The 18,187-nt window shown below is 33.0% G+C and overlaps 2 protein-coding genes across 6 annotated transcripts in view; one reads left to right on the top strand and one right to left on the bottom strand.

The window, feature by feature from the left end:
* Positions 1 to 18,187, bottom strand: part of TEX9 (testis expressed 9) — a 44,762-nt gene that overhangs the window by 3,885 nt on the left and 22,690 nt on the right. For 2 of the 3 annotated variants that reach the window (XM_079129978.1, XM_079129979.1), the window contains 4 exons: positions 17,061 to 17,233; positions 15,124 to 15,206; positions 14,544 to 14,717; positions 7,019 to 7,153 (listed from right to left, as the gene is read on the bottom strand). In XM_079129978.1, the coding sequence (XP_078986104.1) occupies positions 7,019 to 7,153; positions 14,544 to 14,717; positions 15,124 to 15,206; positions 17,061 to 17,233 (565 nt within the window). The remainder of the gene's footprint in view (positions 1 to 7,018; positions 7,154 to 14,543; positions 14,718 to 15,123; positions 15,207 to 17,060; positions 17,234 to 18,187) is intronic. The other variant, XM_079129980.1, reaches the window with a different exon arrangement.
* The window catches only part of MNS1 (meiosis specific nuclear structural 1), a 66,951-nt gene that overhangs the window by 36,262 nt on the left and 12,502 nt on the right, over positions 1 to 18,187 (top strand). The window contains exon 11 of one of the 3 annotated variants that reach the window (XM_079129944.1): positions 7,681 to 8,564. The exons of 1 other annotated variant lie outside the window; for it this stretch is intronic. The gene's annotated coding sequence lies outside the window, so the exon portion shown is untranslated. Of the gene's footprint in view, positions 1 to 4,812; positions 7,013 to 7,680; positions 8,565 to 18,187 lie in introns of those variants that run through there. One more of the 3 variants, XM_079129946.1, reaches the window with a different exon arrangement.

The following is an 18,187-nucleotide window of genomic DNA, read 5'->3' as shown; positions in this document are numbered from 1 at the left end:
AGATTCTGGATCAAAAGTCTCCATAAATTTACAGTGATGTAAATGAGACCACATACATTCTCTGTCCATGATATAATTAAATTAGAAAGGTCAAAGAAAATCCCAAAATATTTAGAAATGAAATGGTAAACTTATAAATAATTATGAATGAGTCAAAGGAGAAATCAAAGAAAAATTAGAAAGTATTAAAAATAGAATAATTTTAATTTGTGTAAAGTAGCTAGAGGAATGCACAGAAGAAAATTTTTAGGGCTAAATGCTTACATTAAAAAAGGGTTCAATTCAGCAGACTCCACTATAAGAAATGAGTAAAGAACAAATTGAACCCAAAATAAAGAGAAGGAAAGAAATAATAAAGAGCATAAATCTTTAAAGAGACATAAAATAGAGAAAAATCAGTGAAATTAGAATTAGTAAGGCTCTAGTGAGAATGATAAGAAGCAAATTACCAATAAAAGAATGAGGAAGCTGGTGCGGGGTGGTCAGCAAAAAAATGTAGAAGGAATACTCAGGAAATAGTATAAAAACTTTAAGCCAATAAACAACATAGGTGAAATGGACAGATTCCTTGCAAGATGCAAACATAAAAACAAGAATATTTCTTTAACTACTGAATATATTGAATTTGAATTTTAAATTAGTTCTACAATAAAACTGCAGGTCCACATGGCTTCACTTGTGAACTATACCAGACACTCAAGGAAGAACATACCAACTCTACAAAAGCTTTTTCAGAAAGTTAAACTTTTCCAGAAAATTGAGTTAGGAATTAATTACATGACATCTCTATTACCCTTATACCAAAAGAAAACAAAAAATTTTATAAAAAACTATAGACTGGAAATAATTTACAAGAAAAGTAAAACAAGGGCTTGAGGATGTAGTTCATTGGTATAATGCATGAGGCCCCGAGTTCAGTTCCAACACCACAATCTCACACATACAAACTACGGACTAAAAGTATGTTCCCATGTGTACATACATACAAAAAAAGAAAAAAAAGTCTCTAAAATTTTCACTAATTTGACCCAATATTATATAAAGTGGATAACGAAACACCCTCAAGTGAGGTTCATCCCAGGAATATAATGTTGTCTTAGCATTTGAAAAATCAACCAATGTTATTCATATTAACAGACTAAAAGAAAAATATGTTATCATCTTAAAAGATCAAGAAAAAGGCGACTGAAAAAAATTCCATAGGCATTCCTGATAAGATCTTCTAGGAAACTGCAGTCAGTTTTTCTATAAGGTCATGAATTAAAAATGTTTTTAGTTTTAAAGGGTTAGATGAATTTTAAAAAGAAAACCAGTAAAGAGTACACAAAAAGGGACCATATATAGCCTATAAAACCTAAAATATTTACTAATTGGTACTTTATCCATGATTTGTACAGAAAAAAATCCTAAGGAATAAGTGAGTCTAGCATTACTGCAGACATATAGGATATACTGAAGTTAAATTGTATTTTTCTATTCTAGCAACAAAGATAAATTTGAATTTAAAAAAAGCATTTATAATAACATCAAAAATATGAAATACTAAGATAAGTTGAGACAAAGGTACAAGACCTACATATTAAAATGTATAAAATATTGCTTAGAGAAATTGATGCCTTAAATATAGTCTCTATTTGTGATTTAAAAGACACAATATTGTCAAATTTCCCAAAATTTGTCTATGGATTAAGGTAATGCCAACCAAAATTTCAACAGGTTTTTTGTGGAAGCTGTTAAGATAGTTCTAAAATTTGTAAGAAGAGGACCCAGAATAACCAAGCGACTTATAAAAAGAAGAAAGTTGAAGGACTCACTGATATCAAGACTTATATGGCTCTAATCAAAACAATGATTAGCATAAAAACAGGCATACAGACCAATTAAATAAATATTCCAGAAATAGATCCACACCTATCTGAACAACAGATTTTCAACAGAAGTTTCAGGATAATTCAATGATGAAAGAATCATCTTTTCAATAAACAGTACTGGGATATATGCCCCAAAAACGCAAAACAAAACAAAATAAAACCTTACTGTTTATTTCACATTGTATACAAATACTAAACCAAACATAAAAGCTAAAAGGCATGCAGCTTCCATAAGAAAAAATCTCTTACCTTAGATTTAGCAATATACAATATAACTCAGACATTCATCTCCTACGTATTTACTCAACAGAAGAGAAAACATATGTCTACACAAAAACTTATACGTGAATGTTCATGGCAGGCTTTGTAATAGGCCAAAATTAGAAACAACCCACCTGTCTATCAACAGGTTAATGGATGGGCAAATACTGGTGCATTTATACCATGGGTAAAAAATTTTATTAAATGAACTATTGTCACATGAAACAACATGGATGAATCTCAAAATAACTGTCCTGAATAAAAGAGGTCACACTGGGAAAAAAAAATTAAAGAAGATAAAATTCTAGAAAAAAGTAAACAAATTACCTGGGGATAGAGGATTATAAAGGGACACAAACTTTCAGAGGTGACAGATATATAATGGGCGGTTATTTCATAGGTGTACAGTCAAAAATCAATACATTTTATACTAAATATCTACAGGTTTATTGTAAGTTGATTATATCACAGTAGGTATATTAAAAATAGAAATTTTAGTTAAAAGATAGGCAAAAAAAGTTCTGGGACTTAGCTAAAGCATAATTTAAGGGAAACTAGCTTTAAATGCTTTAGAAAAGGAGGGTCTAAAAATCAATGATCTAAGCCTTCAACTTGAGAAGCTAAGAATAGAAGAGCAAATTAAAACCAAAGCAAGTACACAAAAGGATATAATAAAGAGCATTCAGTGAAATAGAAAACAAATGATAAAGAAAATAAAAACAAAAGTTGAGTCTTTGGAAAGAATAAGATGAATCAAGAAAAAATAAAAACTCAACATAGGTCAATCGTATGATCATGATTATGCCAAGTGAAAGAAGCCAATGAAATCAGAGCAATGCAGTCTCTGGGAGGGACCTAGAAAGGGAAACAAAGGCACTTTGGGGAAATGTAAATATTCTATATAGTGACTGGTTATACAGGTAAGTAGAAGTGTTTTGGTTTAGATGTGAGGTGTTCCCCAAAAGCTCACGTGAGACAATGCAAGAAAGTTCAGAGAAGAAATCACTGGGTTACAAGAGCCTTAACCCAATCACCTGATGGGACGGAGTGGTTGGTGGGGTGTGCAAGGAGAAGGGGGCATTGGAAACGTGGCTTTGGGGCGTATATTGTATTCTGGCAAGTAGAATCTCTCTCTGCTTTCTGATCATCATTTGAGCTGTTTTCCTCCACCATATTCTTCCACCATGTTGTTCTGCCTCACCTTGGGCACCAAGGAATGGAGCCAGCTGTCTATGGATTTTGACCTCTGAAACTGTGAGCCCCCTAATAAACTTTTCCTCCTCTACAGTTGGTCTGGTCAGGTCCTTTAGTCATAGCAGCGAAAAAGCTGACTAAAAGGAGCAGCCCAAACTCGGTGTGCACTGTACAATTTGCATTTTATTGTACGTAAATTATCCATTAAAAAATTCACTCAACTCTGTCCCTCCAACTCAGCCCTTTTGAGTGTCTTTGAAGAATTACACACATATATATTCACTATCTCCATTTCCTCACCTGCATTCATTTTTCATTCCCCATGAAATCTGGCTTCTTCCCTTACCACTCTACCAAAACATTTCTCAGGTGATCACTTTGGTATGGTTGAATATAGCAGTTTTTTTTTTTTTAACAGAACTTGACTTCACAGCCTCTTAGCAGCATTCAACACTACTGACCACTCCTTAGAAATACTGGAATACATCAAGGCTCAGTCTGGCCCTTGCTTTTCTCTCTCTCTCACTTAATTCTGTCTTCCTACTCTTTGCAGACTTAGCCTGAGAAATACAAGAGGAAATGTATAATATATAACTTCAAACTTAATATATTCTTAAACAACTAAAAATTTTCTTCTCCAGAACTATTCCAGTGTTTCTTATTTCAGTGAATGGTACTATCTAGTTCTTAAAAACCAGAAGTCAAAAAATCCTCCCTTAAGCCTCCCTTTCCCACATACCATATCCAGTCCATCACAAACCCCTAATGCATTGAACCCAGGGGTGCTAACCACTGAGCCACATCCTCAGCTCTTTTTATTTATTTTTATTTTGAGGCAGGATCTCACAAATTTGCTTAGGGCCTCACTAATTTGCTGAAGCTGGCTTTGAACTTTCAATCTTCCCACGTTAGCCTCCTGAGCTGCAGGGATTACAAGCATGCACCACTGTGCCTGCCTCTAAATGTATTTGGGTACTTAACTCCTTCCATTTCTACCACTATCACAAACTACATCATCATCTCTCACACTTACTCTTAACCAGTCTATATGCATCCATTCTGGCCTGCTTGCCATCAATCCTCTCTCTGCCTTATAGAGAATAACTGTACAGTAGTTTTGCACTGCTCTTTGGATGAAATCTAAAATCCTTAACCCTGGCCTAAGGGAGTCAGATGATTTGATCCTTATGTACTTAAATTTGAAGACTCATTTTGTATCACTCCCTTCACATCTGTTTTTGCCTTTCATTAACTTGTCCTCTTTTCCTGCCAGAGAACCATTTTTACATAGTATTCCTTCTGTCCATAATTATCTCCCTTGATATTTAACTCCTATATATTATTCAGAGCTTAGCTTACCCACAGCATTTCTCATAGTTGCCCCTTAATTTTGCTTGATGGGTTATCTAAACATCTATTCCAATCCAATAAAAGCTGCATGATTGCAAAGAACACATTTAATTTTCATCTCCTTTATATCTTTCAGCCTCTAGTAAAGGTCTGGCCAATACAGTACTTATCAGGCCCTAATATTCCTACATGAATTAATGAAGAATCAGAAATTATGTCTTCCTAAATGAAGAAACATGGACTTTGGTGTCATATTGTAAAAGGATTTCAAGCGACCATCAAATCAAATGCCCTGTTTTTAAGTGGAATTCCAATTAAAACCTTACTTCTATCACTCCTTCCTTCCGTGTGACTTCAGCAATGACCATGTGCCAGGCCCTGAGGACACAATAGTGACTGAGACTAAGGTTGTACATTTATACAGCACCTGGTTTAAATTGACTGACTTTACATTTCAGAAGTTACTCTTACTTTAAAACCAAATTTGCTTCTTAACCTCTGTGGAGAATAAGTTTGCCATTATTTTTAAAAACAGATCTTTAACTTTCTTATGACTAGGAGGTAATCTTGTTCAATTTTGTGGAAACATGACTTTTCCCTGTTATATTCTTTAAACATATAGACTGGAATAATTTTAATTGCCTATTTAAAAATAATTATATGTTTAATCAGAATGAGAAGCACAAAGAATTAAATTGAAAGAAAAAAACTGCTCACAAAACATACAGATTAGACTCTAAGAGAATTACCATATAACCCCAAAACATCCCTCAAAGATAAATGTTAGGCAGAATAATTGTTTTAAAAAATATAAGACAAATACATAGTTTTTTTTAAATTCTAAAATGTTACATTTTTAAACTCCGGCCTCAAATGTCTACATTATAGTACACAGTAAGCAATATATTCACAAATATTATGCCACTGTATTTAAATCAGTCACCCATAATACATTTCTGGGGTCAGAAGTCTGTATGTTGAATGCATCTAAGTTGTTTTTATAGTGTTAATGATTTTAAAATAAGTTGTTCACATAACAAGTCTTCGTCATCTGAATTTTTAAGATGGCCGGATAGAATAAGGGGAATCATCTGCTAGAAACTGAGTTTTCTTTCTACTTTTCTAATGTGTGCTAATATAAAGATCAGTTCTGCAACCAGAATTGCAAATACTGATATACACATGGTTACTCTTCCTTTTACTATCTTCAAAATCCTTTTAAAATGCAAATTAGAAATATTCTAATATGCTAATTATTGTCTGTAAAGATGACTTAATTTGTCATCTGATAACTTCTACTAATAAATCTCAGTTATCATGCCATCATTGATGGCCCTTGAACATGAAAATAGTTTGATCAAAATAGCATAAATGATCTCACAGATGATATTGTTAAAACTGCAGTCACTGTCACATTTTTGCCTCTGTTAAACATGCTGGAGGACTAATCAAGGCCAATTCCATTCTATGCCTATTAAATGTTACTAATGTAATCCAGAATATATTATCTGTGTATGAAGTAAAGGTGGTTCCTAATTTCCTCATATAAGTCATTGTTAAATTATTAAATGTTGTCCTATGGGAGAGATTCCAATGGAGTATCAACTTTTGTCCTTTCAGGTTGACAGAGAACCAAAAACTAATGGTCAATATTTACAGAATGTACAGATGTCTTCATATACATCAGTACTTGAGCCTTCATTTATTTAACAGTTATTTAAGGCACTGAATGCTATTCCTATGCCAAGCACTGGCTAGACCTTGGAGATGGTGATCCTTCTAATAGCTCTGTAACAGTAGTTATTGAACTATGGTTTCAGAACCAGCAGCAGTGTCACCTAGGAACCTCTTAAATTTCCAAATTCTCAGGCCTCTTCCTGTTTACTAAATCACAATCTCCAAGGCTGGGACCCAACAATCTGTGTTTTAACAAACTTTTCAGGTGATCCCGATACAAGCTCAAGTTTGAGAACCACTGCCAAGTAAAATAGCCCATCACTTTCTATACAAGAAAACTGAGGCTCAGCAAAGAATATAACCAACATATGATGGAAAAGACACTCCCCACCTCCACATTACTTATCAAGAGCTCAGAAAAGTGTCTGGCATATAACATGGGCATCCATAAAGATCTTTTGGATAAAGAAATGAATGAATCCTCTAAAGAACTGTGGTATCACCCAGTTATGGTAACAGCCCCAGCATGTAATCCTAATTTGCTGAAAATGAAAAATGTTCATTTAACATCAGGGATTATAATTTTAAAACTATTATTTTTGATGCTTGCATAAAAGGAAGTTACCAAAAGCAATCTCTACCAAAACTGTTTAATCTTTTCATACCTTGTTACTTTGCCTTAATTTACTTAACTCCAGTTTATACTTCTCTGCTTCTTCTAGGGCTCTATTCAAGCGAACCTCTGTGGTGCTCTGGGTAGTGGCAGCCTGTTTTTGTAGTCTTCTTTTATTTTCTAATTCCTGCATAGTAAAAAAGATAATTTCCATTTTTATATTTTCCACCTTTTCATTCTTTGCTTTTCCCCAAATTTCCCTGCAAACAACCCCCGATCCACTACCGGCCCCATACACAGCTAGTGGCTGAACACTAGAGTTCTCAGGGACTTCTTGCCCCAAACTGGTATTAGAAAAATATATCCTAAAAATGTAGTTGTGAACTAAACTCTCAGATTACCTTGGAATTTTCTCCCTTTATTGATCCACAGCAATATAACACATTCCCTATTTTTTTTATAAGCAACTTTTTATAACTACAGTAGTTCTTTCAGAAGCCTCCCAAAAGACCAATGTAAGACATTCACTCTCCCACACTTTTTGTGTAGAACTGGAGAAATATGTAAGAAAATATTCATCAAGTGCAAAACATTAGTCCTATAGGAAAATCCCAATTCTGAGCAGAAAAAATAATTTATGGATGATGGTTTTCTATATCTTGGGTTAGGATTACACTTACATTTCTGTAAATAACCTAGGGTATTCTGTTGCAGAGAGTCAACAGGCCAACATGAAGAACATTAAGAAACATGAACATATTGGTAACTTCAAACTTCCACCAGAATCTGGCCCCTGTCAACCAGCCTCATCTCTCACAGATATTACCTTCAGTAATATCAGCAATACTTGGATCACTCCCAAACAGCCATGTTTCCTGCCTCTCAGTCTCCTGATCCCTTAACCTACTCATTGTTTTAATATTCAGCTATTGTTGTTCACAGGACTTTACCTCCTCCAGGAAGCCTCCCATCTCTAATCCTGACTATCCACCCAGGTTGGATTAGGTGCCTTTCCTTAGAGCCTCTAGGACATCTTGATACACATTTATTATAGTGCCTGCTGTGTGGCACTGAAATTGTCCATTTGCTTTATTTTCCCCACCACAGTGTAAACTAGATCCTTGAAGACAGAAACTATCTTAATTTCCAGCACTTTAGTGGCATACAAAAGGAACTAATCACATCTTTATTAAATTGAACTTAATACTTAACCCACTCTTTTTGTACCCCCTTCAACATAAGGCCTAGTCTAGGGCCTTACAGAAAGCCGCGACCCAAAAAATACTGTAGAACTTAAATGATACAATAAAAACATGGTCTGTATTCTTTCACAATTTTTTTTTTTCCTGGATATATCACTATATCATCTTTGGATACTGATCTCCTTGGCTTTGAGTAATTAAGGGGGAAAACAAAACAACACATGCTGTTCTTTATGTAGGTTTCTAAACAAATCAAACTGCGTCTGGATACCATCTGCTGTCACAGTCTTCTTCACAGCTTTGTGGGTGGCAGCTCCACTAAAAGCTCATATGATTTATCTCACTGTTCACATGGAAAAAGCAAAAGAAGCTCATTAGCTGCAAAGTCCACAGTTCTTGCTACCTCATTTCAGCCTCCTCTCACAGACCAGGGGAATGAAGCCATCCTTCTCCTTCCTGATGGTGACTTGGAACCTACTTCACCAAAAAATGCAAAACATCCTTCACTACATGATGTTCTCCCACCAGTTCTTTAATCAATACTGTCCCCTTCTGGGGAGGCATGAAGAAGAAAAAGGATAAAATGTAGTCAGAAGAATAGTAAAGCAGGAAATAAAATCGTTCTATATACATAAAGCCAATAAGAAAAGCAAATCTAATAAACTTGAAAACATTTCTGTGTTCAATCATACTCTAGTATCTTTTACTAAGTACAGACAAGATACTATTGGCATCCTGAAAACAGACAATAAAATTAATGTTATTACCCCCCAAAAAGCAGTTTGTACACTGCTAGACAAAAGTTTTATGAAAAATCCCAAGTTCTGAATGTCATATGTTTTAAAAGAAAAAAAGCTGGTAGCATAAAGAAAATAAAATTTAACTTTAAAACCCAAATGCTAAGACCTTCAAGAGGAAATAATTTACATCCTCTCATAATTCTTAAAGCATTCATAAAAGGCACTGGAGGCGAAAGAGATACAAATGCTGGCAGAGTGACAAAGTTCTACAGTAATTCAGGTGAGAAAAATCAGATAAGGATAAATAAGTGATCAGATCAGGTTTCAGAAACAAGTGACTAAGGGAGAATAAGAACAGACTTGGCAGCTGTGGAAAATGTAGCAATGATGTAGGGTGGGAGGAGATATGGGACCTAAACAGGTTTTAAATAAATATATGTGTGTGTGTGAGATTGTATGGCTTGTTTGTATACTCACGAAAAAGAACACAATAAATTTAATTTTGCAAGACAAAGGCAGGATAATAGCAAGGTGCAAAGTCCTTGAGTAGGAGTGAGCATCTGGGATCCATGTACAAGGACCAGCTTTAAACAGAAGAGGTAGTAATCCATTATAACGGGGCAGAGTATATTAGTATAGAAGCAAAGAGGCTGGAAGATTTCATGATAGGATGATGACGTTATCTTTTGATTTTGTTTTCTTAATGAAACGGGAAAGTCATGAACTCAGAGAGTCTAGAAAGGGTGTTGGAAAGTTGAAGAAAGAAAACCAACTATGTTATAATCATCTCTGAAAGAGGGAGGGAAAATGTATTAGAAAATGCATTATACTTAAGATTCGTAAATAAATTTAAAGTAGGATTGGTTAAAAATAAGACAAATTATGAATATCAGGAATGAAAGGGTCGTATTATAGGTCAGATAGGTGTTATAAATTGTAAATTATAAGTTGTATTATAAATAAAGGAATATTATAAATAAATTTATGCCAATACATTTGACTACTTAGATGAAATGGACAAGTTTCTTAAAAAATAGATTACCAAAACTGATTCAAAAAGTAATGTAGAATAGATGTATGTATTAAATAAACTGAACTGGTAATTAAAATCCTTTCTAAAAGAAAATTGCACATGATTTTACCTACAAATTATATCTTATGAATTATATAAAAAATAGATCAATGTAACAAAGTAGAGTCCTGAAATAAACCATATATACGCTTTATATATAGCATATATATGGTGTCAATTCATTTTCTAAACAGGTGACATGGTAACCGAATGGGGAGAAATTGCACACACACAAAAAAATTAAACATTGACCTAACCCTTATACCACAAAATTTGAAAAATATGACACTATGTAATTTTTATTTTACATTATACACACAAATGTGCGCACATGCACACACAAATTATAGGAGAAATCCTCATAACCTTAGGGCAGAAAAAGGTTTCTGGAGAGAATGAAAAAAAGAATGTATGGAATGCATCAAAATTTAAAACTGCTGCCTTTGGAAACATACTGTTAGGAAAATTGAAGTCAAGTCAGACTAGGAGAAATTATTCATAATACATATGCTTCTAAAAAAAGGGATTAAATATAAAGAGGCATAAAGAACTCCTACAACGCAATGTTTTTCAAATAGGAAAAAGGTTTGAACAACACATAACAAGAAATGAATGAACAGCCAATAAGCGCATGAAAAGATGTTCAACATTAATAGTTTAGAAATAAATTGCAATGATATACTACTACTTCTCCCTTAGTAGAGCTAAAATTATTAAGACTGAGAATACCAAGTGTTGATAAGGATACAGAGGAACTGAATTTTCATATACTGTTAGCGGAAATACAAAATTCAATGATCACTTTGGAACAGTTTGATAATTTCTTTAAAAATTTAATAAATAGTTTCTATAAGACCCAGAAAATTTATCCAATATTCTGATATTAGAAATGTATTCACAAAATATGAATCTACACAAAATACTTGCATATGGAAATTCAGTGGCTTTATTTCTAATAAACTGGAAAAAATTCTAATGCCCAAATCAACTAGTAAACACATAAACAAAATGTGGTATAAATACTATAAATGTGGCAAATAAATATTACTCAGCAATATAAAGAAATGAACCATAAAACAGGTTACAACACTGATGAATTTCAAAAACATTAAGAACAAAAATATCCAGACAAAAATTGCATATTTATGATTCCATCTATATGAAATTTTAGAACAGAGAAAACAAAATTGTAGCAAAAGAATGCAAATCATCAGTTGCCTGGGTCCCTGGTTAGAAACTGGAAGTTTATTGGAGAAGTAGTACAAAGGACATTTGAAGGAGAGACAAATTTTCTTTATCTTGATTGTGGTGTTTATAAGGATATATTAATTCCTCAAAACTCATTCAACTGCAACTGGGTGCACTGGCACATACATGCCTGTGAGGCTGAGGCAAGAGGATAACAAGTTCGGAGCCAGTCTCAACACCTTAGCATGACTCTGTCTCAAAATAAAAAATTTTAAAAAATTAAAAAAAAAAAAAAAGGACTGGGGATGTAGCTCAGTGGTAAAGCACCCCCCCCTAGATTCTATTGTCAGTACAAAAAACAAAACCACCTCATTGAACTGTGTATTTTTAAAAGTCTTAATTGTATTTAAGTCATTCCTCAATAAAGTTAATTGTTAAAAAGATCATTAACAGAAAAAGTCTAATGCTTTTTGTTTTTATGCTTTAGAAAGTAATCCATCTGTCACCATCAGCTGCTAGAATAACTTAATACACATAATTTGAAAAACAGTTGACCTTGTTTGTGGGAAGAATGCAGACTTTGGAGTCAGACAAAACAGTTGGAATTCTGTTTGCTTAACCACTCAGACTCAGTTCCCCTACTATGTAACATTAAAAAAAAAATTATTCCTCTTTTTCCCCAAAGGAAAGGGTATAAGCAGTGCTGCCTTTGAGAAAATTTATCCATTGATAGAGTACAGGATGACAAAGAAAATGAACATAAAATCACCCATTAAGAGGATTCAGAAATAAGGTAGTAATTGCTTGAACCAAGTGGTGACAATGAACTGAAAGAGATGAATAAAAACATTTGAAAGAAAGAATGCATAGGATAGGATATGAGAGCAAACAAATATGTAACCAAAGTCTTGATATTATTTGAGACTAGATTAGACAAAGGGCCAGTACTTGGGTGTGTGGTGACAAATGGTAGCCATAACAAATTAAAATAGCATAGCCAGACACAGTGTCACATGCCTATAATCCCAAGTAACAGGAGGCTGAGGCAGAAGAATCCTAAGTTTGAGGCCAGCTGGGCAACTTAATGACCCTGTCTAAAAAGGGCTGGAGATGTGGCTCATTTTAAGATGCCTCTGGGTTCCATCCTCAGTAATGAAAAATAAATAAGATAGATAAAAATAGATTTTAAAAAAGAGGTGGTAGAGTACTTGCCTAGCACACATGAGGCCCTGGGTTCAATCTCCTATACCACCAACAAAAAAAAAAAGTTGATTTCCTAATCACAGCTTTTTTTTATACTAATCATCTATATTTCTTAAACTGACAGAAGTAAAATATGAACTACATGTTTATATTTTCTAGTAGCTACTTTGAAGAAGTTAAAAAGAAAAAGGCAAAATTAATTTTAATAATGTATTTCACTTAACTCAGTATATCTAAAACATTATTTCAACATGTGACCGATATAAAAAAATAAGATTGATTACATTCTATCATGTATAACTAATAAATAAGATTGAGATATTTTAAATTATTCATTCTTTTACAGTAAATCTTCAAAGTGTATGTTTATTTTATACTATAGCACATCACAATGTAGCCTAGCTACAAATAGTAAATGGCTGCCTTATTGGATAGCACAGACTTAAGCCATTAGATACTAAAGTTATTTTTTATTACTAAATGAGTGGGTAAACGAACTGTGATATATCATTCAACATCTACACTACTTAGCAATGAAATGGAATGGGCAACATGGATAAATCTCAAGTGCTTTAGGGTAAATGGAAAAAATAAAGGATATAACTTATGTGATTCTGGAAAAGGCCAAATTATCAGTGGTTGACTGGGGCTGGGATTAGGGGAAGAACATGACTAAATTCACAAGGAATTTGAGGGTGATGAAATTGTTCTACATCATGATTATGGTAATGGTTAAACAACTATTTATCAAAACTCATAGAACTGTATACTAAAAAGTAAATTTACTGTATATGAACTTAACCTAAATAAATCTGATTATTAAAGTTATTACCAAGAGACAATGGCAATTATACCAAAATGAAATGTCTAAAAGTAGGCTCTCATACAAACATATTAGAGAGATCACAATGATGTATTAATGGAGGCATATTTTCTTACAAAAAATCTCAGTAAATGCTATATTATATTTTTATCATCACTAAGTTTTGCAAAGTAATCCTGTATATTTAATTTTTATTATAACAATGGTAAATAGAAAGATTTTAAATAGTTCATTTAAAATATATTCTTTCCTTAGATATGACATTACAAGTCTAAACAACCAAAAAATTAGATCAAATTTCATACTTCAAAGGATACTCTAAGGAAAATAAAAAGCAGCGCACAGATTTGGAGAAATATGTGCCAATTATATACCTGATAAGGAACTTAAAGCTATATATAGAATATATTAAAATATTATCAATAAAAAAAAATCCAATTTTAAAAATGGGCGAAGGATGTGAATCAACATTTCCCCAAAGAAGAGATACAAAATGCCAATAAGCACATGAAAAGATGTTCAACATCATCAGTCATTAAGGAAATGCAAAACCATAATGAGGTAACTACTTCACACCAGAATAGTTACAATAAAAAATATCATGTAACAAGTTTTGGTGAGAATGTGAAGAAACTGGACCCCTCCTTCCATTGCTGGCAGAATATAAAATAGTGCAGCCAGTTTAGAAAACTGAGCAGTTCCTCAAAACATTAAACACAGTGCCACTAGATAACTCAAAAACCATATGTTCACATAAAACTTGTACATGAATGTTTATAGTGGCATTATTCAAAACAGTCAAACAGGGAAACAATCCAAATGTCCAATGGATGAATGAGTTATAGCTATGTATGGAATATTACTTGCCAATAAAAAGGAATGAAATACTGATTGGTGTTACAACATGGATCAACCTTAAAAACATCATGATAAGTAAAAAGTCAGTATAAAAACCACATATAATATGAGTCCAAATATATGAAATTTCTAGAACAGACAAATCTATTGAGATAGGAAATAGATTAGTGGTTGCCTGGAAACATTTGGGGGAAGAGAGGTTGGGTGTGGTAACCAAAGGGTGCACAGTATTTTTTGAGACTATGAAAATGGTGTAAACTGACTGTGGCTGTAGTTGCACAATTCTGTGAATATACTAAGCCATTGAATTGTGTACTTCAAAAGAATAAAATATGGTATGTGGATTATATTCTAATAGAGTTGTTTTAAAAGCAGAGTTTTCAGTAAATACTAATAACTGAACAACCAAAAGTGGTGTTTATACAAATGTTACTTTAATAGTTTTAATATATCTTTGGCATTAAGTTCAGAGAAAATAGCAAAATCATTACCCTTTCTATTGAAGACAACTGTTGTTGTAATCCATCACATTTTTTATTTGCTTCTTCAAAAAGACTTTTATATTTTTCTATTTGAGACTGTTGCATATTAATTGTTCGTTGCTGTCTCACATAATCTTCTTCAAAATTTTTTACTTGAGACTTTAAATCCTGAATTTCATCTTCCTAGTTATGAAATTAGAGAGTGTGACAAAATACACATAATTTCATATCCAAACAAAGCAGAAAAGAGGAGCTTCAGAATATGGTCTTTGATGAGATATTTATACCCATTTAATGAAGAAAAACAAAGCATATTCCATTTTCATCTTCTAAAATGTAAGTCTGATATCTTATTTGTGTTTAATAGCTTACCTTTGTAAGTAGGAAAAATAATTCTAATTAATGCACTTTTAAAACTTATTTGTCTTTGTGATAATTCAACATCTCAGAATAAAGTTCCATATTTATATATAATTTTAATTCAAAATGAATCATACCTAAAAATAAAGCTATTTAAAATATAATTGAAACTGCCCCAAAATGTCTTTAAATGTTAGAGCATTTCTTTTGAGAAGTTTTAAAATCATACCTTTTTATTGCATTCACATACAACATTATCCAATTCCTCCTGCATAACATGGAGTTTGGCCTTTAGAAATCTGATCTGTGCCTCTGTGGATTTAAATGATTGAATTTACTTTCTTTTGCTGAATCTAATGTATCAGCAGTTTTAAGACACACTACTACTTTATGAGGAAAAAAATGCTTAAAATAGTGAGTCTACTGATATATCCCTGTTAAGGGACACTAAGGGCATTAAATACTTCTAAGATAAAGATGAATGAGAAATAAATCCTCTCAACAGAAAGGAACAACAAGGAACTATTCACATCTCATCATTAGAACTCAGTTTAGAGGAAGAAAATTTTCTCCTGAGAATCTAACCTGTACCTGGACTCCCATAGTTTACAGACCAAATTCATACTCAGTAGGGTGGTCCATAATAAACAGAATTTACAGTGGTCTCAGGTCAGTGTTGTCCCAAAGTGACTGACAGAAATGAATACAAATCTTTTCTAGTGAAAGTCTATTTCAAATCTTATAGAGCAGATTTGATTTTTTGATCTTTTCCTCCAACATATAACCCAGCCATTCCAAGCAATCATCTGGAGTAAGAGAAAATTCTCCCACTTAGGTCAAAGATACTAAAAAAGGAAGATACTGAGAGTGGCAGAGATAATTCAGCAATAAGAAAAAAGTGGCATTAAGGTAAAGGTGGTTTGTCCTGGTTCCGTTCTCTGTATATGGGAGCAGGAACATGTGGACACGGGTGACTGCCTACCCATGGTCTGGCCATCACTTCCTTGAGAGCATCTTAAGCAAGACTGAAAGGCCGCTGATTTATGATTTCACTTATCTCCCTACCATACTTAGCCCTGGAAAGCTTGATTAGGCCAGTAAATGTAATAAATATGGAAATTAATTGCTCTCCATTTATGACTGACCAGTATATAGTTTGATATCATTACACATACAAATTTACAATTTTCCAAAGAATCAAGAGAATATTATGATTATATAACAAAACTGCTAAATTTCAAATGACAGAAGGGCTTGCATGAAGTCATGATTAACTGACTTATTATAGTTCAGCATTAACTATGTTCATACATAACTGTCTTATTTACTATTCAACAACATAGCTAGCTCCTCTTAAATTTAACAAATTTAGAGCCATTACTGATATTATAATGCTTTTAGATGATCTAAACTTCGTATTATTCTTATAGTGATATGCAAAGGTTGAGTTAATAAAAAGGAAAATTATATTAGAAAACTTATTTGATTATTGTACCTGATACATCATTAATTCATTTATCTTTCTGCATGTATTGATTTAACATGCAATATATAAAACATAACAATAAATGAGAAGCAGAGATTTTTTTAACATTTTAATCATGAGCTATGCAACACTATTTTTGGTTGAAAAGTGCTCGATAAACCCAAAAAACATTATAGTCATTTTAATTTTTACTTTTTATAATAGAAAATATCAAACATCTACTGAAATAGAAAGACAAGTTCATGAACTCCCACTTACCCACCACCCATCTTCAACAATTTACGGACTCACAATCAATATTATTTCATCTATAATCCCACTCATTCCTCGCATCACCACATCCCACTAGATTGTTCTCAAACAAATCCACGACATTGCAATAAATATTTTAAGTGCAAGAAATGTTCCCCCAAATCATGTTTTGTTTTTCACACAAGGGATTGAACCCAGGGGTTATTAAACACTGGGCTACATCCCCAACTCTTGTTTATTATTTTGAGACAGGGTCTAAGCTGTTTAAGGCCTTATTAATTTGCTAAGGCTGGCCTTAAAACTTGGAATGCTCCTGTGTCAGCCTCACAAGCTACTGGGACTACAGGAATAGGTCACTGTGCCTGGTCAAAATCATTTTTTTCTAAGTAATTATGATATGAAGAAAAAAATGACAAAAGAAAATCTACCTGTTCCAATATCTTTACTAACACTGGAGAAAATGTCATCATCTTCAGGTAAGCCCTCTTCCTCCAGCTGCCCTTCAATTTTGCTAATTGTTTTTGCAAGTGAGAAGTCTGAGAAATCCTCTGGAATGGCAACATCATCAGCAGTTTGTACATCAGAGTGTTTCAATTTAACACTAAAATTAAAAAATATGAACACATGAAGATAAATGTGCATATGTGTGTGGGGTGTGTGTGGACATGTGCACACAAAAATAGAAATGTAGAAAGGAGATACAGCCTTGCCCAAATATCAAAATTATTACAAATGTTAAATTCATGATGCAATCTATGATTGAGACTTTGAAGGACTATATAATAAAAGACTGTAGACTTTCAGTCTTTATAAATCACACAAGCTAAGAGATGACTTTATGAGGACAGTTGGTCTAGACATAGCCGCCGAACAAATGAACATAAAAACTAAGCACTGAACTCGGCCACCTATGTCAAAATACCTGTGGCTTTTAATTTTATGTGCCGCCTGACAAGAAGTATAAAAATTGACACCTGGCCATAATTCTACCAACAAAGAATAATACCTCAAAAAAGAATTATAGAGTAAATAGTTATTGGTGTGCTCATCTCAACCTTTTTGTTCACCTAAAGAATCACATTCTCACTAAAATCAAAGTTGATCAAAAAGTTGGATTTCTTTTTTTTTTTTTTTTTGATGAATTAGAAGATCTATGAAATAAAGGGCCTTCACAAAGGCACTGAGACATGGGCAAGGCCTTACACATCAACAAGTCTATGGTTCCAAAAGGTATCAGAATCCTGCCCAGAAATCCTTTCTTTAAAAAAAAGTATATGTAGGGTCTAAAAACAAGTTAACCTTTTCCAGTGATATACACATGCTACAAATGTTCTTCTCTTCAGTATTTTTTGTATTTCTCTTTTTATCCCTTTCTCAATTTTTCTTTCTTTTTAATAAAATGGAAAAGTTATTTAAGCAATTAAAAGACAAGAATCAATAAAGAGTTTCCCTGAATTATAATGATTATCAGATTGGGTAATAGTCATATAAATATAATAAAACTTGCTAAGAATTAGACTGGTTGGTACAACCTAAACTCTTCCTTTTCTAGAAA

Source organism: Sciurus vulgaris, assembly GCF_902686455.1.
Source record: "Sciurus vulgaris genome assembly, chromosome: 2".
NCBI lineage: Eukaryota > Metazoa > Chordata > Mammalia > Rodentia > Sciuridae > Sciurus > Sciurus vulgaris.
This window is presented reverse-complemented; position numbering and strand designations above follow the sequence as displayed.